Source organism: Saccopteryx leptura, chromosome 1 (assembly GCF_036850995.1).
Source record: "Saccopteryx leptura isolate mSacLep1 chromosome 1, mSacLep1_pri_phased_curated, whole genome shotgun sequence".
NCBI lineage: Eukaryota > Metazoa > Chordata > Mammalia > Chiroptera > Emballonuridae > Saccopteryx > Saccopteryx leptura.
The window spans coordinates 254,358,509-254,385,399 of NC_089503.1; the positions used below are offsets into that span (position 1 = coordinate 254,358,509).

The 26,891-nt window shown below is 43.1% G+C and overlaps 1 protein-coding gene across 1 annotated transcript; it reads left to right on the plus strand.

Moving 5' to 3' along the window:
* Window positions 1-6,604: 6,604 nt before the first annotated feature.
* Window positions 6,605-13,037, plus strand: LOC136388292 (proline-rich protein 23D1-like). The gene is made up of 5 exons (XM_066360218.1): window positions 6,605-6,665; window positions 10,567-10,690; window positions 11,529-11,576; window positions 11,721-11,787; window positions 12,027-13,037. The coding sequence occupies exons 1-5, from the start codon at window positions 6,605-6,607 to the stop codon at window positions 12,501-12,503; spliced, it is 777 nt and encodes a 258-aa protein (XP_066216315.1). The 3' UTR covers window positions 12,504-13,037.
* Window positions 13,038-26,891: the final 13,854 nt, after the last annotated feature.

The window sequence follows — 26,891 nt, forward strand, 5'->3', positions numbered from 1 at the left end:
GGTGTCATTGTGAGTCATATTCTAACTGAATATAATAGGAGAGATGGAAAATGTCGCAGCCCCTTTCTCTTGCAGGAGTAGCCGAAGGCTTTGTTTCATGATCCGTGCAGCCCCACAGTCAGCACGCTGTTCACAAGGTTCATTCCATGTGCTCAGACTTCCAGCACATTTGATGGAAGGCTGAAAAATACAGGTAACAGCTTGAAGTTTTTTTTTGTTTTTTTTTTTGGGGGGGGGATTCAAATAATTTTTTTTTTATTGTATTTATTTTTAATGGGGTGACATCAGTAAATCAAGATACATATATTCAAAGATAACATGTCCAGGTTATCTTAAAGTTCAATTATGTTGCATACCCATCACCCAAAGTCAGATTGTCCTGTCACCGTCTATCTAGTTCTCTTTGTGCCCCTCCCCTTCCCCCTTCCCTCTCCCTCTCCTCCCTCCCCCCATAACCACCACACTCTTATCAATGTCTCTTGGTCTCACTTTTATGTCCCATCTATGTATGGAAAAATGCAGTTCCTGGTTTTTTCTGATTTACTTATTTCACTCCGTATAATGTTGTCAAGGTCCCACCATTTTGCTATAAATGGTCCGATGTCATCATTTCTTATGGCTGAGTAGTATTCCATGGTGTATATGTGCCACATCTTCTTTATCCAGTCATCTATTGATGGGCTTTTTGGTTGTTTCCATGTCCTGGCCACTGTGAACAATAACAGCTTGAAGTTTTTTTAAAGAGCAAAGGAAATAAAATATTCTTCATGTGTTTTAGACTTAAGTAACTTTTTATAGGGTTTTTTTTTTTATCCAAATGGGAACCACAATAGTGTCCTTTTGATAGAAGTATTGCTATACATTTGTGAAAACTCTAAAGTACACTTAATGTCCCTCTCTCACACACAGAAGTGAATAACACACTTGCTTTCACATGCTTTGCCTTGGGTCATGAATGCAGAACTCTCAGATTTGCTAACCAGAGGCTTCTCTGAGAAGGTATTGGGACTTGCAGGACACCTGGTGATACTAACCTGTGAGCCCTCATAATCAGTAACCATGTAAAGGTCAGTAATGTAAAGGTTTAGGCAAAATTCAAGGAATTATTCTTGTCTGCCATCACTATCTTAGTGATGGGCCAATGTATCTGTTGGAAAAAAAGTGTGTGTGTGTGTGTGTGTGTGTGTGTGTGTGTGTGTGTGTGTGTGTGTATCTTCTGTCATCCCATCATGCAAATGAAGAAAATAAGCACAAGTCTTACCCAAATTCACATAACTCATAATAGTGAAATCTCCTTTCTGAAGGCATATGTTCCCTCTATAGGCAATGTCAGAAATTTTGAACTCAGAAGAAAGCTGCTAGATTTGTACAATTATGCATTTTTACAAATGTGGCATCGGTTTCTAAACAAGCTTCCTAAGGCAAAATGGCATTCCCCTTATTATATTCTGGAAAAAGCAAAGACAGAGGAACCTGAATCATCTCAGAGTTCAAGATAGGGTTCTATGTAAACAGGGGCTGCGAGAGTGCTCCATTGGGCTGATGGAGTGGTTTCATCTTGATGGTGGCATAACTATGTATTCATGGAAACTCACAACTCCTCTTAAAACAGTATGTATAAATACCTAAAACAGATAAAACAGAAATGTCTTCACTTGCTGGAAAAATGTTAAACTCTCCTGACTTAGATTGCTACATGTGCAACACTTCCTTCCACCACCTAGGGGTTTTTCTTAGAAAGAACTGAAAGGTCTGGGGAAGGAAACGGGCCACAGCAGGACTTTCTTGATACCAAATCTGATGGTAGGAAATGCACTGTAGGGCAACCCCTGCTTTTATTCACACAACTGGTGAGACAGTGATCGGGTTCCCGGCAACTACCTTTGAGATCATATCAGGAAATGTAGTGGTCTGAAGCAGAGATGAGTCTAACAGGTCTCTACAGGTGAGGTCAACCTGAGTATATCCTGATCTGTCCTAGGGCATCTGCTTCGTGTCTTCCCAGGGCAGGTCTTAAGGACATTTCCAGCTCTTGTGCAACCTTTATTATTATTATTATTATTGATTTTTTTTAGAGAGAGAAAGAGAGGGAGAGAAACATCAACTTGTTCCACTTATCTATGCATTCATTGGTTGATTCTTGTATGTGCCCTGACCGGGGATTGAACCTGCAACCTTGGCCTATTGGGATGATGTTCTAACCAACTGAGCTACCCGGGCAACACCATTTCCAGCTCTCAAGTTTCCCATCTCAAGCTGACTCTGTACCTGCTCTCTGGGGAACATGTTTAAATGCAATACCTGTCCTACTCTGGAAATTTTCCGTTGCAACCCCAGGTGGCTGAGGTGAAGGGACAGAACCCACAGCCCATGTCTCAAGGAACTGGCCCCTCAAACAGTAATCTCCAGTGTTGCATAAACATCAGTCCTGCAACAAGAAGCACATTTCACAGTAGCCTCAAACCCACCAATGTCAAAGGAGATGCCCTACCTTGTCTTAGCTCTAGGAGTCCCTCAGGAGCCCGGCTGTTCCTAAATTTCCCTTTCCCTAAGAAACTTTCCCTCACCCACCAGTTTGTAGGTTTAAGGGTTTAGCTACTGCTTGCCCTTTCCACCATCTTTTGCCCCAAGCAGCTACCAGTAGCATGTCTAAATCTTTTGCAAATAATGACACCATCTGGAAAGTCACTGTGTTCTGGTGCCTCAGGAAACCAATGGACAGGTCACTGCCATCCAGTCATGTAATCACCCTATATTAAAGAGACAAGGTCAGCATCATCTCCTGGCTTCAGGGAGCTGCACAGGAATCTGGACTCCCATCCTTGCAACCATGCTGTGCTGGGGAATGGCAGTGACCAAAGAGGCCACGATACTCTTACCCAAATTCAGCAACTTTTTTTTTTTTAATTACTGTCCTTAATGCTCTAAGTTTTTTATTCTGTTCCAGAGTTGTGAAGAATTTGATTCTGATAGTTTTGTCCAGCTCAGTGGTTGCTCCAGAGGAGAGACTAACAAGCTCCTTACTGTGCCATTTTTGTTAACATGATGGGAAAAAAATATTTTGAAATATCACTTTTGTTTTTGTTTGGTTGGTGTTCAAAAAATTCTTATTTCACTTTGTAAAATTTCTCTTGTATAAATGTAAAAAATAACATCACAGTTTTGAAATTACATTATGATTTCTTTGATTGAATCAAGTACTTGAGGAAAACAACCCCTGAAATATTGCTGCCACTCAGATCTGACTGAGCCATGAAGGCTGACTGTGTACTGATGCCGATGTAACCCTTTCAGATGTCACCAGGCACAAGAGGGTCGCTTCCAAGATGGATCTCCCACCACCTCCAGTTGAGTAGAGAGGAGGTGGATTCATGTCTAGCCAGAACCTCAGAATTTGACTTTATGTAAATATTGGGTCTTTGCAGATGTGATTAAAGATATGAAGGTGAACTCATCCTGGGTTTAAGGTGGGGCCTTAAATCCAGTGATTGGGTCCTTATGAAAAAAAGGTAAGACACAGATGTGAGGGAAGACCACATGGAACATAGAGGCAGAGATTGGAGTTGAGCTGCCAGAAGCCAAGGAATGCAGGCACTGCCAGGAGCTGCTATTGAAAAACAATCAGTGCATGGTTTCTCATTCATTCTCACTCAAACCATCAAAACCTTTTAGTACCTATCTTAAAAATCCTAGATGTTAATGGCTTACCATATGGATGTCCTGAAAAGCATTGACCATGCTCTTCTTTTAAATGTCATCTTTAAATTTCCCAGGTTCCCAGTGATCTCATCTGATCACCTTTATTTTTCCATGTAACTTACTGAAATCAATCTGCATCTGAGAATCAGTCAGGAGTAACTTAAATGCAAGGGAGACAAACAACTAAAATTAACTTAAGAGAAATAATTTAACTGAATATAAGAAGAGGGAGAAAAAGAGCCAATGAAGGAAGAAATCAGCTCATGTTAATAAAATTGGAGAAGTAGATATGTCCAGGCACAGACACAAGCACTATACAAATGAGGGGCAGGTCATGTCCTGGCCATCCCTGACATCCACCCACTATATTCTCCCAGTTCTTCCCAAACCCTGTCAGTTGCTTCTACACTGTGACCTCACACAGTCCCACTTCTTGGAACTCCAGCTCTGATACGCAAGAACCCTGTGTATACCTGGCTCTACTTGTTCCATAAAGGGTCCTGTGCTTGAATTCCATTGGCCATGTGAGTGACATCACCCTTCCTCCTCCTCCTCCCTCTAACCCCAGAACTCTGATTAAACTGCTCAATCAAAAGTCAAGGAAGTCCAGAAAATGCCAGATCATTCTAAAATCTGATCCCTCATTTTCTGTCTTGACCTGGTGAAAGAATAGTTTTATCTTGCTCCTGTAATATGCCATTTTTTCCCACCAAATACTGTTCATCACCTTTTGATTGAAAGATTATAATGTGCCCTATGCTGTGATCAGACGAACAAGTTTCTTAACTCAGGACCTAGTGTCAGGGCCAAGGTTCTTTTGTGTAAAATGCTCCCAGACAACATTTCCTTCTTAAGAATCTAAGGTTAAACAAATCACCTAGGCAACTTTTTGTAACAGGTAAGGATGTAACAGGTAGCATGAGTGCTAATTAAATTATATTATAATGTCTTATGTCTGAATTAGCATTTGCCCCCCCAAAAAACTTAAAAACAAAAAGATGCAATTTATGTTAGAATGAAATAAAAGAAAAAAAAAAACAAACAATATAATCAGATTTGTATGGAATAAAATTAATCTACCATTAAAAAACCTCTGGGCCCTGGCCAGTTGGCTCAGTGGTAGAGCATTGGCCTGGCGTGCAGGAGTCCCGGGTTTGATTCCTGGCCAGGGCACACAGGAGAAGCACCCATCTGCTTTTCCATCCCTCCCCCTCTCCCTCTCTGTCTCTCTCTTCCCCTCCCGCAGCCAAGGCTCCATTGAAGCAAAGATGGCCCTGGCGCTGAGGATGGCTCTGTGGCCTCTGTCTCAGGCGCTAGAATGGCTCTGATTGCGGCAGAGCCACGCTCCAAGATGGGCAGAGCATCGCCCCCTGGTGGGCGTGCCGGGTGGATCCCGGTTGGGCACATGCGGAAGTCTGTCTGGCTGCCTCCACATTTCCAACTTCAGAGAAATAAAAAATAAAAATAAAAACCTCTCGCCTGATCAGGCGGTGGTGCAGTGGAAAGAGTGTTGGACTGGGACTCTGAAGACCCAGGTTCGAGACCCCAAGGTTGCCAGCTTGAGTGTGGGTTCTGGTTTGAGCAAGGCTCACCAGCTTGAGCCCAACATCACTGGCTCGAGCAAGGGGTCACTTGGTCTGCTGTAGCCCCTCGGTCAAGGCACATATGAGAAAGCAATCAATAAACAACTAAGGTGCTACAATGAAGAATTGATGCTTCTTGTCTCTCTCCCTCCCTGTCTGTTTGTCCCTCTCTCTGTCTCTGTCACAAAAAACAAAACAAAAGAAACCTCTGTGCCATAGGTGACATCTTTTCCTTTAGCCTAACTATTATAAGAAAATATTATAACTGATTACTCTCAAAGCTAGCTCTGCAGAATTTAAAATAAAAAATCATGGGGAACAGAAAGTACAGAGACAAGAATTTCTTGTCACATGAAACCAAATCTCTCAAGAGTTTGATAACACATAATTTTAATATAACAAAGCATCGTAGTTCAGAGCAAGAAACAGGATTGACATTAAGAGAAACAAGTATACCAAGGGTGGTCGCCTGGTGACCACTTCCCGAAAATCACATAACAGGATGTTTTCAGCATGACCTTCTAATTTTCATCCAGGTTTTACAACATCCTTTTTGGCTCCTGGCTCTCTGCCTCCCTGGCCAGCCTGTCTGCCCTCAAGGCCACAACCAGTCTCTCTCTTGCCTTTTTCACTTTTAGAATCTGTCTCCGGTTATCCCCAGGGGTAACCTGCTGTCTGCACAGAAACTGAGGGACACAGAGACCGGTGCCTGGGATCATTTCTGCCCAATGGGAAGAGCATGCAGGGGTGGGCTCTGGGCTGCTGCATAGACACCCAGGACCAGCATGGCCTGGGTTTCCACCTGCATTTCGCGGTGCAATTATATCTATGGTATTTGTGACATCCAAAATACTGAAAAGTTCTCCCTCGATGCTGCAGACCTGAAGCCCCTGTAGCCTCCTGTATGCACGGACTTTCTGGGGCTGCCCGCAGGTCTCCTCTCGTTGCCTGCGCCTGACCTCATTGCCAGGATGGGAAGTTATCCTGGTGACTGGCCTCTTGAAAATGCAGCTGGTCAGCCTCATAGGAAGTGCAGACCTTTCACGACATCTCTGCTTGGTCTTGGATAAAAGGAGTTGTCTCTACAGTCTGGGGCATCGTAGTTCGTTTGAGATTTCCCTTTGAAAACAAAATTTAAAGTTTGAATGAAATGGGAGATAAAGCCTCAGTTCATTTGGATCCCCCATCACCCTTTTTCTGGAGAACTGTGTCTGTTCATCACAGTCATCTGGAAAGTAGTTAAAACTCAATTTTCTGGACCTCAACCCAGGTAGGCCTGGTGGGCAGGGCCAAGAATTTGCATTCTTCAGTATTTGCAGGTGATGCTGATGCTGCTAGGACAGGCACCGCGTATTGAGAACCAGATCCTGGGACATCAAGCAGGTATGAGTAGAGGATGAAAGCTCTAGGTCATTACCCAGTGTCAATTCCAGACCACTTCATCCACTATCTTCCTCTGAGTATGATCCCTTCTTTCCATCTTTGTGAATGTCAGCCACACACATGCCTGTTCCCTCGCACTCAGTGAAATCATGTCCCTGTCATTCTTCAATATGCACTTTCACTTGCACACTGAAGTCCCATCATTAGTCAAATATTCTCTAGTTTGTAAAAAACAACTCAGAAACACCACATTTCCATCACATAGGGTTCTTTTTGCGCGAAGACCTCAACTATAATCATCATTTTTATCACCCTCCGATTCTCTTTTTTTGTCTTCCTCCTCCTCCTTGTTAATCTCAGCTCCTTTATCTGACTTGACACAATTGGTGCTTCCTAGAAGTCAGTCCTGATCTCTCATCTCTTCTATATCCACACACTTCTCCAGGTCATCCCATCCATTTCCCTGGCTGCAAATAACCATAATGAACTAGAAAGTCCCAAAGAATCAGTAGAATGTAACTTCAACCTTATACTCAATCTACCTGCCAACTCACCACATTGGTGCTAACATCAATGACTCAACTCACAGCAACCAGGTGCCATGCTGAACCAAAGATTCCCCAAATAATCCACTGCTATCTCAGTGTCCTCTAAAATCACTTGTCAGTGCTAATAATAGAAAACCTGACTGTTATTCTAGACAGCCCACCCTTCAAAATCCATGTAAAGATTCTCAACTTTTGAATAATTCATGAGCACCTTTCAGATTTCCTACAAAATACTATTTCCATACTTTCCCTGATTCCATTATCAAAGTTAATATTACATTATCTGTGTTAATTTTTTCAATTTTATTTGTTTTTTAATGTATTTTTTAATATAGTTCCCCCCCCCACACTAAATTAGATGCTCATGAAGAGAAGCCTAATGTAGACTTTAGTGTTGTACACTGCCATATTTTACCTATTGCTCTGCCCTTGGGTGGTGCTCAGGTGTATTTATTGAAAGAAGTTATTCAAACTACAAAAAAATTTAAACATTTCAAACAAATTTACTTGATCAAAATTATACAATGAGTGTTGCATTGCAGTAAATTATCACTTCCTAAGATTTGAAATCTTTTCTCCCCTGTAACTCTATAAAATGCTAGTCACAACAATCTATTTATGTATTTATGATTACATAAACCTAATCAGTGCACCTTCCCTTTTAAATCCCTCATTTCTGTGATCCTCCCATTTACAGAGCATCTGTTGTATGCCAAGTTGTGTGCAAAAACCCATCATTCAGAACTTAATAAAATTATTTCCCCTTTTCATTTTACTTGGTGAGAGGAAAAAGTTAATAGAGTAATGAATGTCTAGTATAGTGTTATGATTAGGTGAATTAATTAAGAGAAACAGTAGGGCCAATGGAGGATTATTCAAACAGCAGGATGGAGGATGAGACGTAGGAGAGATAAAGAGATAAAAAAAAATAGCTACAATTATTGATGACAAAGCAATTAGGGAAGAACTAACTGATGATATGATATTTGAGTACAGAACTAAATTTTTGTTCAAATGACCAAGCACATTTTAAGTAAAAAAAACTTTCCAGAGAGGAGAACAATTTAAAGAGTGCAGGGTCAAATACTACTTCCAATTTCTTGTGTTGGTTGATGTTGGTGAGAAAAACAAGACCAAGTCAAAAATAAAGACATTGATACTATTATCTCAAGAAAGTTTCATATACAAAAAAGTATAACACCCTGAACATGACTTAACAAACCTAAGAAATGACCTTCAGTAAGATGCTTTCTTGTTTTAAAAGCAACAATCTAATTTCAGGAGATTTCACAAAAGGGAAAGTATACAAATGGACACTCTTGCTGTCAACATGGAATTCATACCCACCAGGAAGTGTTGGTTTGTGATCTAGACCAATGCGGGTTCCCCCATGGCTGCAGGGTTGTCCCACTCACCCACTCCTGAGATGCAGGCAGCCTGTGGCTTGCTGGAAAATGCAGTGGCTTTCGCCTCTGATTGCCCTTTTATAGAGGAAGGGAGTGGGTAATCCAACCAGCAGATAATCCAGAGGAGACATCCTCCCTTACATTAACAGGATATATGAGATCCCTGTCTTCATTCAGAAACACAAAAATATGGGGCTATAAACACTTTGATATAGTTTTAAAGATTTTATTTATTGATTTTAGAGAGAAGAGAGAGAGAGAGAAAGGCAATGGGGAAGGAGCGGGAAGCATCAACTTGTAGTTGCTTCTTGTATGTGCCTTGATTGGGCAAGGCCAGGGTTTCAAACCAGTGACCTTAGCATTCCAGGTCAAACCAGCGACCTTAGCATTTCAGGTTGACGCTCCATCCACTATGCCACCACAGGTCAGGCGGTTTGATACTGTTTTAGATTTTTTTTAAAGTTAATACATTTGTGGATTGGGATGATATTTGCAGTTTCTATCAACCTTTTAATGTGTTTTTTTCTTTTATTATGGCTATGTTCTATAAAAATAGGAGTGAAAGTTTCTATGCACAAAAATTTTATATCATATATGTCTTAATAAAAAGAACAGAGACTTTTCAGACATTTGTCAAGGGAAAAATATCCAAAATACTTATTAATTCTATATAATAGACTACACAGCCATTAAAAGTAAATCAATATTCTATGCATTTGTATTTCACCTAATTACAAATGAATTTGGGATTATTTCAACCATCATATTCTTTTCCTTCCCTTTGATCTAATTAGATAATGTTCTTTTACTCTTTATTTAGCTGACTTTGATTGAACTATTTTATTATGTCATTGTTTTCTCTATAAATTTGTTAGTTGCCATCACGTACAAATCTTTGTGTAATTACACTGATGATTAAATCACTCATCCTTTATTAAATAGACTATACTACAATTAATTGCTTTTCCCACCACCCAAAATGGGAATACATTAGAATGCTTTCAATTCTATTTTTAACCTTCTTGACTTTTGCATGACTGTTGTCATGCATTTTAAGTCTACATATATTTTAATCTTCACAAGAGATTTCAAGAATTGCTTCATAGAACAAAATTAATTTGTATTTATAAATTATCTTTTCCTTCCCTCTTCATTCCTTCCTGCATTCCTGTTCTGCAATCTGGGATTATTTTCCTTTGGACTTAACTCACTTAAATATTTGTTTTTCTAGTTAAAGTTGGCTAAGAATTAAATGATGATCTTTAAGTTTTTCTTAAGACATTTTTATTTTGGTCAATATTGCTTCTGGGTATAGAATTCTGGTTTGAGACCTGTGGTGGCACAGTGGATAAAGCGTCAACCTGGAAATACTGAGGTTGCCGGTTCAAAACCCTGGGCTTGCCTGGTCAAGGCACATATGGGAGTTGATGCTTCCTGCTCCTCCCCCCCACCTTCTCTATAATAAATAAATAAAATCTTAGAATTCTGGTTTGACATGATGTTTCTTTTAGCATTTTAAAAATCGTGCTCTGTTGTCTGACCAGGCAGTGGTGCAGTGGATAGAGCATTGGACTGGGATACAGAGGACCCAGGTTCAAAATCCTGAGGTTGCTGTCTTGAGTGTGGGCTTGCTGGCTTGTGCTGGGGCTTACTGGCTTGAGCTGGGGCTTGCTGGCTTGAGTGTGGAATCACAGACATGACCCTGTGGTCGCTAGCTTGAGCCCAAAGGTTGCTGGCTTGAAGCCCAAGGTCACTGGCTTGAGACCAAGATCACTGGCTTGAGCAAGGGGTCATTTACTCTACCCCCCCCCCATCAATGCACATATGAGAAAGCAATCATTGAGCAACTAAGGTGCCGCAAGGAAGAATTGATGCTCCTCATCTCTCTCCCTTCCTGTTTGTCCCTATCTGCTCCTCTCTCTGACTCTTGATGTCTATCTTATTAAGATATCACCTACTTAACCTTATTCTTGCTTATTTGGCCTCTGTCTACTACGTATGGTCACTGGCATCTAAGAAGCCCTCACAAATCCTATACAGAACTGAAGGATGACAATGTAGAAGAGAGCATGTAAATCAAGTGTGTGCATGATGGAGCATGACCTATGCATACATTGTGTGTTGGTAGGTGTCTGTATGTTGATGGGAGGCACTAGAACCCTGGCTTCTCATGATGTTGGACATTTTGCATTTGAATAAAGGAAGAGGCTTGTGGGAAACACCAGGTGGTGAAGAGCTTTTTTATCCACAGATTAGTGGGCCTGTCTGGGGTTTGCTGTCACTCTCAGTCCATTTACCCTTGGCTTTACTTGGAATAGGTCTCCCATCTGCTGAAAGGGAAGTTGAGGATATGATCTTTGGCTTCTATCAGCCACTCAGAAAAGAAAAGGCAATGCTTTCTCCCATCTCTCTCGATTTTCTTCTCCATACATATATGGACTGCACTGACACAGGCATCATGTTTTGAGCATTTTAGCATCTTTTTTTTTCAAGTTCCCAGACCCAGGTAGAAGTCTCTTCTTCCTACTGATGTGAATGAACCCCTTGAAGAGCAAACTATATCCTGTGGGCACCATCCCTGTTTTTCTCCCTGTTCCCAGCCATGGAAACTACCTATAGACAGGGTTAGGTTGAATGTGGAGAGGTGGGTGTTAAGACACATTGGGAGAAGCTCTCATTTGAAGTGAGTTTCACAGGCCTTTGATCTTGCACTTAAGGTGAGGGTGTGGGTGGGATGAGAACATGGAGTTTCAGACCTGTGAGAAATGGGCAATGGGCTCTTGTGTGCAAAACTGACTGGGCCCCTTTCTGTCCTACAGGTCACTCCCATCCAGTGGAATCCAACAAAATGTCGGCAAGTGGAGCAGGATCCCAGAACAGGTAAAGTGATTTTACTGCTTCTTCTAAAGAGTCAGCTGCGAAGAAACCAGGGTCACGTCAAATCCTGAAAGGAGCAGGTGTTTCCTCTGGATGACCTGGTGCTGCACCCTTGATTCTGGTCTTTGTGCTGGTTTTGGGCTTTATCCTGGTCACACCCTTAACACTCAAGAAAGCCCCTCATGAGCAGAGTATTTAACTCCTTCACTCTGCTCTTTCCACAGATGCAAAACAAGCCCCAGTGCAAGGAGCTGCATGGCCAGACCCACTATTGAACAGGCATCACCCCAGGTAAGTCCCCAGGTCATTGGAGGACAATGGGAAAAATGTGGCTGCCTAAGCTTCAGGCCCAAAGGGATGTCCCGCTAATGTCATTCCAGATGGGTGTCTTCATGACAGCAGGTAGGGGTGGCCACCCATAGTTTTGGTTGGGGAGTTTGAGTGCCTGGCAGCTCCCTCCCCACCACCTCTGTTTGCAACTACTTCTACTGAAGGCTGAGGACTCAGAACTTTACTGCCCTGGTTGGCAGATTTCCAGCACTCGGATGATCTTTGTGGCCTTGGAACCAGGAACAGAACTGCAGCAGCTCCTGGGAGATGAAATCCTCCTTCTGGCCCCACAGAGAGCCCAGAAGCTCACACTCAGCAACATGGTTATTATGGCCATCACTGTGCACATCCTGAGGTCATCTGAGGATCTTTTGTTCCCTGCCCGCTCCTATTCCCTATGGCTCCAGCCCAGGGAAGCTGATACCACGTGGGAATTCAATACTGAAGGTGGAATTGTTTCAGCCCAAAGAGCAGAGCATGTACATGTTGCCTGTCTAGCAGAGGCGGAGGCTCGAATAGGTCTCCATCATCCAATAGAGCCTCTTGGCAAATCTTGTCCTAGGGATAAACCCTTGTTCCCTGGGCACCCTCCTCAAATCTCTCTCCAGGGCCACTGCCACCTAGCTCTGCTCCTGGTTGCCCAAGGTCAACCTAGGGATGCGCCCTCTGCTAGCTGAATTCAGTCTGGTCCTCCACAGTCTGGAACCATGGCCCAGCACTGCACTCAGACTTCTGCCTCCCTCCTTGAGTCTGCAGGCCACTCCAGAAGGACCAAAAATGTCTCTTCTAAGGGGATTGTCTCTGAGTGGCCACCCCACAATCAAGAATTGGCACATACCACTCAGGAACAAGTAACCCCTGCTTCCAGATAGATAGTGAATCCAGATAGAACCTGTCTTACTCATCATTCTGATGATGAGTGGTAGTGCTGGATTTCTTGAGTTCAATCAATTGTTATAAAAGTACACTGTCTCTTGCCTGACCAGGCGGTGGCGCAGTGGATAGAGCGTCAGACTGGGATGCAGAGAACCCAGGTTAGAGACCCCGAGGTTGCCAGCTTGAGCGGGGGCTCATCTGGTTTGAGCAAAAGCTCACCAGCTTGGACCCAAGGTTGCTGGCTCCAGCAAGGGGTTACTCGGTCTGCTGAAGGCCGGTGGTCAAGGCACATATGAGAAAGCAATCAATGAACAACTAAGGTGTTGCAACGCACAATGAAAAACTAATGATTGATGCTACTCATCTCTCTTCATTCCTGTCTTCCTGTCCCTGTCTATCCCTCTCTCTGACTCACTCTCTGTCTCTGTAAAAAATAAATAAATAAAAATTTAAAAAAATACACTGTCTCTATTTGTGTTTATTTTTTTTTAAATGTGTTTGTTCAAAAATTTGAAATCACATGTGGTGCATTGCTGTTTCTATTGGGCTTGCCTGGACAAAGCATGGGGTAGCTAAGCTCTCAAGAGTGAAAAATAATGAGTTCCCAAGGCAAAGGAAGCTCTGCCACCTTCCAAAAAGGTGCAGTTTGACCCACCCGGACAGCGTGCACGCACACACACATACACGAAAATGTATGTGAGCTTGTCAATGTAAGAAACGCCCAATCCTGTAGAGAATTTTTATGAGTTTGAGTCAAACTGGTGACATATGCTGGGGACCAAGATCTCAAATGCTCCCAAGAATAATAGTTTTGCAACTTCTTTTATGCATCTGAAATTAAGGAGAGAACACATAGAAGGTTACATGCAGATGGAAAAAGCAAGGCAGGGATTAGAGTACAGAGTACTTAACAAGATTATATGCTTTTCTTGACAGTGGTTATAGCTTATTTCAAAGATGTACTAACCTAGATGCACAGAAACAATGGACAGGGCTTGCCTGAGGCAAAGGTGGTCTTTTAGCCAAGAAATTGTATGTCTGGGGCACGATAACCCACCCTACTCTGCCCAGTTAGGCATTTATGATCAGATCACCCTGTGAGGTTACTTTCCATGGAGCCCCCCCCCCCTTTATTTTCATCCACAGGCTCAACCTTTTTTTCCTTTTGGTCTCTTCCCTAATAATATATATATGTATTAAATCATTACTTTTTTTCACCTTAAATTTACATCATGTTATATGTCAATTATATTTCAATAAGGCTGGGTAAAAACATTTATCTGGAGGGTTTTTTGGGTTTTTTTTTTTTTACATTTTTATTCATTTTTTTAGAGAGAGGAGACACAGAGAGAGAAAGAGACAGAGAGAGGAAAGAGATAGAAAGAACAGAGGGAGGAACAGGAAGCATCAACTACCATATGTGCCTTGACCAGGCAAGCCTGGGGTTTCGAACCAGCAACCTCAGCATTCCAGGTCGACGCTTTTACCCACTGTGCCACCACAGGTCAGACTTATCTGGAGTTTTATAGAACCCATATCTGTGTCATCTTGGTAGGTTTACAGTAAGTGTGTAAGTAGTATGTGTATGTGGTGTGTGTGTGTAGTATGTACTATTTTACTGATTTGAAACCAAAATTAGTACTGTTTTACCTGTCACTTGATTCCTTTAAGACAGTATATATTGAGCATAGGTTTTGACTTAGGTTTTGAACCTGGGTCCTCAGCATCCCAGGTTTACGCTCTATCCACTGCGCAACCACCTGGTCAGGTGGAATTTCTTTCCATTTTAATATTTGCCTGACCTGTGGTGGCACAGTGGATAAATCGTCGACCTGGAATGCTGAGGCCACCAGTTTGAAACGCTGGGCTTACCTGGTCAAGGCACATATGGGAGTTTATTCTTCCTGATCCTCCTCCCTTCTCTCTGTCTCTCTCTCTCTTTTTCTTCTCTAAAAAAATTTAATAAAGTCTTAAAAAATATTTGCTTCACATTTAATATACAGTCTGATGATTGGTCAATATAGGCCAAAATATGCTGCAGTAATAAATGTACACTACAACCCCATGATTTAACAAAGTGTAAGCCCTTTGCTATGGTGAAATCCAGCGTGGATCAAGATAGTCTTCTCTGCAAGTTCCACACTAAAAACAGGAATCAATTGTCTTAGGGATGTTATAGTTTTGCATTTCAGTGTTCTCTAGGGATTCAGGTAAAACTGACTTAAACTAAATTTCCTTCTAGTGTAAAATGTACACCCGAGAATGTAATGAACGCACCTCACGCCCTGTGGTTGGATTGAGAAGTCCTTCCACGGTGGTTAGCACTTTAGGGTTTCAACTTCCCACCAGAGCCAAGTTCTCTGGGATTCCTTCTCTAAGGGACCAAATGAGTTGGGGTAGAAAAAAAATGGGTGAAATGTTCGAGGCTTGAAAGTAACAAAGACTAAAATGGAGCCAGACTCTATTACAGATGGTGAAGTCATATTTAAGTGCGGGAGTTTCTAAACAAGACTCACAGTTCCTCGAGTGGACTGCTAGCCTTAAGCCAAGTCGTTCATGCCCAGAGGGCATAAGAACTCTCATTTCACGGTGCCCCGTCCTGGCCCACCCGATAGTCCATACTGGCTCCATTTGGAAACTGACAAGAATTCCCTGGGCGCACCTGTGCCCTCCTGTTCACAAAGCTCTGAGGAAAAACACAGCCCCAGGACCAGAAAAATTCTGTTTATGCAAATGTTCCAGGCTAAGTCAGCTTCCCTCCCACCTGCATAAGAGGTTGCCTTGGAGCCAAAGTCCTCCTGCCTGCTGTCACTCAGGTGGGGCTTCAAGAACTGTCCAATCAGGGCGCACAGCGACAGGTGGGTGGGGCAAGGAGAAATCTTTGACATCTCAACTCTATCTAGCGGCGCCGAGGTTCGGGTGTCGCCTGTCTTTTATGGTCCCTGTCATCTCTGCTGCAGTTTCTGTCACGCTGTGATCTGCACTGGTCGTGGGTCGTAGGCAGTACTCAGGAAGACCCGGGAAACCTAGACATGATGAGTGTGGGGGGGGTCGGGGGAGGAGATGGGGAGGAGGGGCTGGTTGGAACCAGCTGCAGCCTTGTGTGGGCTTCCCTCGGTCAAGTCCGAGTCTGTGGACCCGAGTCCGATGCGCGTGTGGAACCTCTGTTCCCTCCGGCAGACAGCTTGGGGCGGGGGCCTTCAGCCAGGCCAGAGCGTCCTGTTCCGTTCCTGCGCGGTGACTTCAGCCGGCCTGTAGTCTCTCTGGGCAGCTCTGCGCCCCCCAGACCCGCGTCTCCCAGACAGTGCCGTGATCAGGGGGATGGTCATCACGGGACAATCTGACTCAGTCTCGGGTTGGTGCGTGGGAAGACCTGTGGTCTCACCATTCTCCCCTGGGGGTGCCCGTTTTCTGCGGAGTTTTCTAATGGAAAGCACGGTCCCAAATCTAGACCCTGCCACTCCAGCCTGGCTCTTACTAGACCTGGCAATAAATCCCTGAATTTCCAGTTTCTGCTCCTCCTTCCCAAACTTCAACTTCCCCTCTTTGATTCACAGAATATTATCAACTATTTGTTTATCCTTTTTACACAGAGTCATACATGGCTTTTTTAAAAATTTATTTTTTCTTCTGTGGATATTTGATATGAGAGGAAAGCTAGGATTAACCACCGGTTACGCTGTATGAAATCCCGTTCCTCTCCCCAGGTCCTTCCCTGGGCACAGACGTCCTGTGGGAAATCCTTTGGGCAGAGGTTTCTCTCTGGAAACTTCCCTGGGTGTTTTGTCTTCTGAGTACCTTTTCTCCCTGCATTTGTCACCTGAAAAATAAAAAGCATCTACTTATGTATTTGTTTTTCATTAAGTGTAAAATGCATTTAATTACAGAGTTTGAAAAGTAGTATAAAATAGTTCCAAACAGGCAAGAAAGGTGTGAATTTCAAGAAAAAATTCCAATATTACACTCCATTTGTGTGAATTCTTTTTTCACTCTTCCCTGAGCATGGATACTAAGTTTCTGAGGTTTGTTTTTTACTTTTGGGTGTCTTCATATAAAATTATAGGTTTAGACTTGCAGGGCAGAAGTGTTCAAGTATAATACGGGGTGGGCAAATGTAGGTTAAGTAGTGAGTATGCAAAACAGAGTTTATTCTTGTGTTATTATTTGTGATTGTATTATTTATTTGTATTACAACTGTACAACTACTTTTGCCAACTCCTACATTATTTAAAAACCAATTACTTTCCCTGGGAATGTAACTAACTGATATAGTTTTCTGACAAGAATAGATATTAGAGGGTTTTTTAAAAGATTTTTTTAAAAGCTTTATTTATTATTTTCTTTTTTTTTAGAGAGGGAGAGAGAGAGAGAGAGAGAGAGAGAGAGAGAGGGAGAGAGAGAGAGAGAGGGAGAGAGAGAGAGAGAGAGAGAGAGAGAGAGAGAGAGAGAGAAGGGGGAGGAGCAGGAATCATCAAGTCCCATATGTGCCTTGACTGGGCAAGCCCAGGGCTTCTAATTGGAGACCTCAGTTCTAGGTCAATACTTTATCCACTGTGCCACCACAGGTCAGGCCAATATGGGAGGTTTTCTAGTTGAACTAGTAGAAGAACATTACATCTTTCTTACTACTTTTTTCATAAATGCTGGATTTAACTAAATTTGGTGGATTATTCAAACACTGGGTATTTATCATTTAAAATATCAGTGGTGGTTCAAAGCAACTCCAGTGGGGAGCAGAGGCCCGTCTGTGGTCAGTGACCTACGCTAAGACCACTTTGAGCCTGCAAATACAAGCACTTGAAGGCCCACCAATTCTTCCTAAGGCTGCCCCCTGCAGGTGTCCTACCTGCTCACACCCACCCTGGAAGGAGCCTGTACACTGAGAAGCTACAGCCCTGGAAAGTGGGGGTGCACGTGCACATGACAGAAAAAGGTGGTACCTTTTCTAAGGCTGAGGTTGTATTTTTGTAGGCCTAGACGTTTTTAGACATTGGATTTGAGTTTTGCATCCAGGGTGGGTGCACTCAGAGTGTAATTTGTGCACATGGAGAAGTCTGTGAAGAGCAAGAATTCTGTCTTTAGAGAAAAGGGGTTCATGAATTGGGGAGTACATCTGGGTCAGAACTTAAACTGAATCAGGCAGAGTTTCCTCACTGTGAGAACAGAAGCCTGGGGGAGGGAGTGCTTTCATGCTCACATGAGGGGAGGGTGTTGGGGCTCCCAGGGGTCACTCCTAAGACTGCTCAGGTGTCCCCTCCTTTCTTCCCCAGGGACTGACACATTCTAGGGTTTCTATCTCAACTGTGGGTGTCTAGATCCTCAAGTTTGGGAATATGTTCAACTTTCTGAATGTGGGTTTCCTTCTGAACTGTAGGGAATATTGCTATTTCTTTTCATTGGATTTCTTCCACTCCTGAATATTGCAGCCCTTGATTCTAGTTTTCATTAGCATCTGGGCTTTTAAAATAGAACTTGATTGAGAGATATTGTATGTATAAAGCAGGAATCAAACAGAATTGTGGTTGAATTTTGGCAGGAGAACTTGGAAGATCTGAAATGGGTGTTTTAAAGTTCTAAGACACTTTTTCCATTCTAGGTCATTTTTTTGTACATTCGGGTCTTTAGAGAACTTTGACATTTAAAAGGCTGTGCTATATTTATGTGTTAGTTCATGTGGAGCTAGGGGAAAGCCCCAACACTGGAAATTATCTCCATAAGTGGAAGGCAGAGAAAAAGCAATGAAACAGGCAGGCCACCTCAGTTTGGTGATTATAATAAGAGTTTATATGTGGCATGTCTTATGCAGCTGTGAGATGCAATGGAGTTATACAGGGTAAAGGGGGACTAGTCATTGGTTCTTACTAACTGCGCCTGACATGAAGAATTACTTTACCTGCTCACCTAGGTCAGGACACCGCCTGTGCCGAGAACCAGCACAGCAGGAGGCAGAGAAGGGCTGCTGATTTATGTCAGAGTGAACATCAAGTACAATCAGATGGCCTAAGGGGAGGGGGGAAGTTACAGAAAGCAACCTCCGTTCTACTTGGGGTCCAGCTTGGGGGACAAAGAAGTGGTCATGTCATGGATCAGTATCCTGCAAAATAAGGCAAATCAATTCCTGTTTTAGTGGATATGAGTAAAAGCAATGGCATATGTGTTTTCATTAATATAAGGAAAACACCCCAAAGTGTCTGTAAGTCTTTAAGGTTTATAATCTATTCCAGAGCTTTATTTCAAATCCCTAATGCATTATTATATACTACTCAACATTGAAAATATCCCCAGTGTGAAATATTGTGGATAGGAAAGGTATTATAATGCTCCTTGTTTTTTTGTGTTTTTGTTTTGTTTTGTTTTGTTTTGTTACAAAGGGATGTGTGAATTGTTTATGGCCTGGTGTTTTATATCATTCATTATTTAAAGGATTAAATCTGTTCTTTGTTTTAATACAGAATAATATATTACTTTTCTATTAATAACAATAATAGAAAGCCAAAGACTGATAACGCATTACCTGATTTAATATTTACAAAATAATATAAGGTAGGTACATTTACTGAGGAGAAAATTCAGGTTTAAACTGCCTAGTAGTATAAAATAAAAAAAGAGCTTGACAAGATGGCGCTGGAGTAGGCGGACGTACCAACACCTACCTCCCAGAACCAAAGTGGATTACAAACTAATTTTAAGAACTATCATCTGGATAAACCAACTTTGGACTAAACTAAGAGGACTCTTCAACCAAGGAACACTGAAGAAGCCACACTGAGACTGGTAGGAAAAGCGGAAACACGGAGAGGGCTGCCCAGCTCCCCAGAGCGAACGGCAGCAGGGACAGTCTCGCGTAGCGGGAAGTGACTTTAGCAGAGGGGGAAGGGTCCTGAGCCCCAGGAACAAAGCCCCAGCCTGCAGCCCCAGAGCCCAGAAGAGGCGTAAGGACAGTATTTAGCTGGAAACAAGTCAGGATACTGTTTGTGAGAAAGAGTCTAATTTCTCAGACCCAGGATCCTTCTTAAAGGGACTGCGCAGAACATCTCTCTCACAACCACTCACCCGGGGCTCCTGGGGATGGGAAGAGAGGAGAGGACCAGAGTAACAGGAAGAGTGTAATCTAGGAGGCACAGGGAGAAACATTTTGGGAGATAGCCACCCTAACCCTTGGGACGAGTCACTCCCCAAAGCTGAAGTGAATATTTCCCCCGGAAACAGCAATACCAGCAAAGGGAAGCAGAGAGCAGCCAAACAAGCTCCCCCGTGGCACTCAGAGCAGAGTCGAATAGAAGGAGGAAGCTTTTGGGTCTACAGTAGTGAGTCTTAGGGTCCGAGCTGCAACGCCCCCACACACGCGGCTGAGGGCGCGCCGGAGGGCGGGCAGCAGCGGGAGACAAAAGCGCAGTTCTGCTGGCAGGGGCGGAAACCAGCTGGCCACCACTGGGCTCAGGTGTAAACTCAATCTTGCCCAGCTGGGGAGAAGGGGGTGTGCAAAAGAGGTTAAGCTCAGCTGCCGGCAGCCTGTAATCCAGCCTGCGGGAGAAGGGCGGGAACCCTGGAAAGGGTGGAGATCAGCCCCTGAGCAAGGGCACAGGAACACAGCCTTGCCCCACCCGTGCAACCCAGGCTTGGGGTCTGACTTGGAAGCCGGCTCCTCCCGCGGGGGTGGAGCCAAAAGCCCAGAAGAGGTGGAGTTCCGCTACTGAGCTGAGCTTGGGAACGCAGTGCTGCCCGGCGGTAGAGCCAGCCAGCCGTTCCTTGAGCAGGCTCCTCCTGCAAGGGCAGGGCGAAAGCCCGGAAACAGGTGGAGACCCGCAGCTGAGCAAAGGTGCTCACCAGTGCCCTCAGGACCGAGCATAACATCACACACGGGGGTGGGACAAAGGCCAAAGCCACCATCGCTTGTGCACCCAAGCGCGTGATCACAGCCACTCCTGTGAAGAGAAAATACGGAGGCAGAGAAATACAACACAAATAAACCAAGAGAAATCCCCAGAAAAGGACCTAAGTATAACCAAATTACCAGATGCAGAGTTTAAAATAATGATTGTTAGGATGCTCAAAGATATTAGAACAACCATAGATGGCCATTATGAAAACCTAAATAAAGAGATAACAAATATAAAAAAGGACATTGAAATAATAAAAAAGAATCAGTCAGAAATGACAAATACAATATCTGAAATAAAGAATACAATGGAAGGAATTAAAAGCAGAATGGATGAAGCAGAGAATCGAATCAGCGAGTTAGAGGACACAATAAATAAAGGCACGGAAGCAGAGCAGAAAAAAGAAAGACTCAAAAAGTCTGAGGAAACTCTAAGAGAGCTCTGTGACAACATGAAAAGAAATAACATCCGCATCATAGGGGTTCCTGAAGAAGAAGAGAAAGAACAAGGGATAGAGACTTTGTTCAAACATATCATAGCGGAAAACTTCTCCCAATTAAGGCAGGAAAATATTTCACATGTTCAGGAAGCACAGAGAACTCCATTAAGGAGAAACCCAAAGAAACCAACACCAAGACACATCATAATTAAAATACCAAAGCTAAATGATAAAGAGAAAATATTAAAAGCTGCTAGAGAAAAAAAGACTATCACCTACAAAGGAGCCCCCATAGGATGACTTCTGACTTATCAAAAGAAACACTTGAGGCCAGAAGGGAATGGCAAGAAATATTCAAAGTAATGCAGAACAAGAACCTACAACCAAGACTACTTTATCCAGCAAAGTTATCATTTAAAATTGAAGGAGAAATAAAAAGCTTCCCAGACAAAAAAAAACAACTCAAGGAATTCACTGCAACCAAACGAAGGCTTCAAGAAATGCTAAGGGACCTGTTGTAAACATATCAAAGGAAAAAAAAGAATATAGCAAAAGAGGAATACAGTTTAAAAAAAAAATGGCAATAAACAATTACATATCAGTAATAACCTTAAATGTTAATGGATTAAATGATCCGATCAAGAGACATAGGGTAGCTGAGTGGATAAGAAAACAGGACCCATACATATGCTGTCTACAAGAGACACACCTTAAATCAAAAGATGCACACAGACTGAAGATAAAAGGACAAAAAAAAAGATTAAATCTTAGAGTGGTTTCCTATGTAGAAAAGTTAAAATTTAGTTTTCAAATTTGGGGGAACATTATGTAAACACAACAAATTAAAATCAATAAAAAAATTATTAACCTTAAAAAAACCCAAAGTTATATAATAATGATGATTAATCCTAGGAAAATATGTTATATATGAGTTTCTAACCTTGTTATAAATAAATAATGAATTGGAAAATTATTTAAAAAAAAGATTTGTACAGTAGGAAACTAACTTCAGGTCACTCCCTGCACAACTGCTTATGTGCTCTTCCTCAGTCACCCTCAGATAACCCATTTTGATTACCTCTGTATCATCCTGTTAATGTTTCTTAAAAACAGGCCAGTGTGAATGCATATTTTTCTTGTGTTGGTTCTTACAAAGAGGAGTCAGGGTCCACATATTTGATGTTTGACTACTTAAAATTAAGCCTCGCCCCTCCCTTTCCCCTGTCATTCTTACCTGTCAGGCTGATGAGAGCCTGGGGGCTCTATGAGCCACTGCTTGCTGGGGAGCCCCTCCCCTGGGCTGTATTGTTGACATCACAGAGCCTGCATTCTACATACAGAGGACTCCGGGTTGACAGTTTAGGTAATTCCTTGTCATTGACACAGGAATATGGGAATGGTGTATTTATTGAAGTGGTCCTGGGTTGATGTCTTGGCTGGAACCCTACTCTGTATTTAGTTTGAAGGTGCGACTATGATTAGAGTCACCCCAACAGGAGCGTGTCTCAGGGGGTTCAAGAGTGAGTGATTATACCATGTGAATGAGGTGAGCCCATCAGATGGTCATTCTTTAATGAATAGTTATTTCAGACACAAAGAGAGAAAGAAAAGAGATAGGGAAATTCAGTTCATAGCTGATCAGCTGGGTCCACTCTCCTAATACGAGAGGAACCCTTTGCTACCTCTGCTGCTGCTGCACCTGCCTCTACTGCAACACGGATCCTGACCCTCTGGGCAAAGAGGACACCCACAGTCTCAGTGTGGCACAGCAAGGAGATCAGTTCAAATCAGATGTAAGCCCAGTATCCTTAAATCCTTTTTGTAGCCATTTCCATGGGGGAGGCCTCTAACCCTAATGGCACTGATTTGAGGTCCTTGAGGAAAAATTTACAAATACCAGGGTAGAGAGGACACCCAATCCCCCCAAGTTTATTCAGTGATCTAAATTATAGAACAGGGAAGGGCACAAGAGGAAGAACAAGAGAAAAATGATATTGAAAAAGATCAAAAGTTTGACCTAATAGGAAATTCAAAATATACTGAAAGTATTTACATAACAAAAAAGTAAAAGGATGCTCCTTAGCTTTTGAGCCTCAAAAAGATAACTTTTGAATTACTGTTACCATCTCCTGTAACAGTAATTCACAAACGTTCATTAAATTACTCAATGCTAGGTTATGTTGCAGTTATACCTGGGATCTGGGTAAATTTAAGCAAAGTACTCCATGATTTTAGGGGAATTACTAATTATTTTATATAAGACAAAATGGTGTATGTGCCTTAACCATCAGAAGTCTTTGCTTTTTCTCACAGTCATAGCACCCATTGTTCTAAAATATCCCACAGCGAGCAGGGCAGCTCTGAATCAGTGATCCTTGAATTTTAATTAAATTAAATCTTCACCATTTCCTAATTGGTTTCATGAAATGGGACTTCTTGGTTCCTGCTCTTTACTTAAATTAGTTAATATAGCCCAGTGTAAATTAAACAGGGCCTTGCCTGACCAGGCAGTGGCCAGTGGATAGAGCATCAGACTGGGATGCAGAAGACCAAGTTTCAAAACCCCAAGGTCACTGGCTTGAGTACAGGCTCACCAGCTTGAGCACGGGATTGCTGGCTTGAGCATGGGATCCTAGACGTGACTCCATGGTTGCTGGCTTGAGCCCAAAAGTCACTCTGGCTTGAAGCTCAAGGTCACTGGCTTGAGCAAGGGGTCTCTTGCTCTGCTGTAGCCCCCCAATCAAGGCACATATGAGAAAGCAATCAATGAACAACTGAGGTGCTGTGTCGCAGTCCAGCCGTGATGAGTCTATTCCGGGGTCTCGAACGGGAAAAGATATGAAATTGAATAAATGATAGACAGAGACTTAAAGATATATACATACAGATGGGTTTGGGAGGATGGCATGGAGAACAGTCTCTACTGTTCCTGAACCGTAACATCACTGCTCCCAAAAGCGCATCCGTCTTTATTCAGGAAAAACAACGTGGCCCATTAGCAATTCAGCTGTTTCCAAGACAACTCAAAGACAATCCCCACCATACCATTCAAATCTAACTTGACACCAATAAGAAACTAGCTTCCAGCCTCTCCCGGAGAACATGGGTGGGACGAGTGAGAATCAGGTATAGCTCTTTGTTAACTAGACAGGTGAGATGGGGGGGTGAGGCCTAGCACCTCTGTCCCCTAGACATCCAGATTGCAAAAATACCCTGTTTATTTTTCGGTCCCCAACAGTGCTGCAATGAAGAATGATGTCTCATCTCTGTCCCTGCCTGCCTGTCTGTCCCTCTCTCTGTCTGACATACACACACACACATACACGCACACGCACACGCACACGCACGCACGCACACACACAAATTAAATAGGGCCTTCAAGAATTGAAAACTTTTAAGAGAAAGCTTTTAGGAACAAGTGATTATCCGCAGTGCTTCTTTGAACAGCTGGCTTTGGTGTGATCTTAAACCTGGAACAAATGAATGACTTACTCCTAGCAGTGGATTACCTCAAACTTGAGGCTATGGTCCCACCAGATAAACCCCTATTCCCAGTCCCCAACATTATAAAAATTACTGACTCCAACCACTCAGCAACTGGTATATATTCTGCTACCATAGATTTAGGTAAGTCTGTTCAGTGCCTATGTAAACAGTCTCAGCTGCACTTGGCCTTCATTTCCAAAGGGACATGATATAGCCTTCCTTTTATACCCTAAGGGAAGCTCATCACCACTGCCACTTCTGCCCACTTCAGTGGGCAGACTCTGAGCTGTGTTTACTTTGCTTCAGGAGGTATGACATTAACGACATTCTCCTTTGTGGACATATATTGGAAAAGGGGGCTCACAAAAAGTAGATGAGTCATTGCTCCACACATATTATGAGGCCCTGGCCCCTTGGTTACATTGAAGAAACATTGTTTAATAAACAGGCAGCCACTCCTTGTCTCAAAACATGAAAAAATAACTAGAGTCCCTCTTAGCACCCACAACACTGTCTAGATTCTTTTGGTGTTTGGAAGGCAACATATTCCTGGTTTACAAATTCTACTTGAACCCATATTTGGGGTTTTTAGGACTTGGTGGCCTTTGAGGACGTGGCTGTGAACTTTAGTCTGGAGGAGTGGGCCTTACTGGATCCTTCACAGAAGAAGCTCTACAGCAGGGGTCCCCAAACTTTTTACACAGGGGGCCAGTTCACTCTCCCTCAGACCATTGGAGGGCCGGACTATAAAAAAAAACTATGAACAAATCCCTATGCAAACTGCACATATCTTATTTTAAAGTAAAAAAACAAAAATAACATTTAAAATAAAGAACAAGTAAATTTAAATCAACAAACTGACCAGTATTTCAATGGGAACTATGCTCCTCTCACTGACCACCAGTGAAAGAGGTGCCCCTTCCGGAAGTGCGGTGGGGGCCGGATAAATGGCCTCAGGGGGCCGCATGTGGCCCGCGGGCCGTAGTTTGAGGACCCCTGCACTACAGAGATGTGATGCGGGAAACCTTCAGGACCCTGGCCTCAGTAGGTGAGGATGACAGCTTATCTTCATCTTGTTAATTTGATGATGTGCTTCTTACCCACCAGAGTTACTCTAAGACCTGTAATGCGGGAAGGGAAGATGTAGAGGCCACTGCATCTTGCATGCGTCTAGCCTATGTGCAGCTGAGAACAGAGGAAGGGCCCTGCTCGGCCTTGAATGACCTGGCAGGGGATGGTCACTAAAATGACTTGAAGGCTGTTCATGGCAATGATGCCAAAAGCAGGGCGACAATCACACAGTGCTACCACAGGCTCAGGATGTCCTAATATGCTTGTAGGATAGAGCATTACATAGTTATCACCTCCACTCCCCAGCACACTACCCTCTTGTTAAAGCATATAAAATAAATGGGTTTTCCAGGCTTGGGGTCATTGTGTCTCCAACAGAACACAGTGTTCAACCTGGCCCAAACTCTATCTATGTCTCTGTGTTTTCCTTAATCCTCTGTCGCCCACACTCAGGTCTTCACTTCCTCATGCTGGTCGCAGCAGGAAGACATTGATAAATAAACTCAGCATCATCACAGTTCATCATAGAACTAGAATCTCATAAGTTTTCTACAGTTTCTAATATTTTGGAATCATATTTTGGGTCTGTATTTTAGGGGGGAAGTGGGAGATAATGATATTGAAGATCAGTACAAAAACCAGGAAAGAAAAGTAAGATGAGTCACAGTCACAATAGAAAGCTGTCTGTAACAGTCTCAGTATTATGTAAAAAAAAAAATTTTTTTTTTTTTTTTGGTGTTTTTCCGAAGCTGGAAACGGGGATAGACAGTCAGACAGACTCCCGCATGCACCCGACCGGGATCCACCCAGCACGCCCACCAGGGGGCGACGCTCTGCCCACCAGGGGGCGATGCTCTGCCCCTCCGGGGCGTCGCTCTGTTGTGACCAGAGCCACTCTAGCGCCTGGGGCAGAGGCCAAGGAGCCATCCCCAGCACCCGGGCCATCCTTGCTCCAATGGAGCCTCGCTGCGGGAGGGGAAAGAGAGAGACAGAGAGGAAGGAGAGGGGGAGGGGTGGAGAAGCAGATGGGCGCTTCTCCTGTGTGCCCTGGCCGGGAATCAAACCCGGGGCCCCTTGCACGCCAGGCCGACGCTCTACCGCTGAGCCAACTGGCCAGGGCCTGTAAAATTTTTTTAAAAAGCAAACAAAACATCCCCTGCTTCAAATTTATTATGTTTCATAAAATTTCTACTGAATTACTTTCTTATATATGAAATAGATGTTCAGTGTTTGAAAAATAGTTCAAATGGACAACCCCATTAATAAACCCAATATACGAATACCACTGTTTTTGTATTAGCAAGACTGAAGAT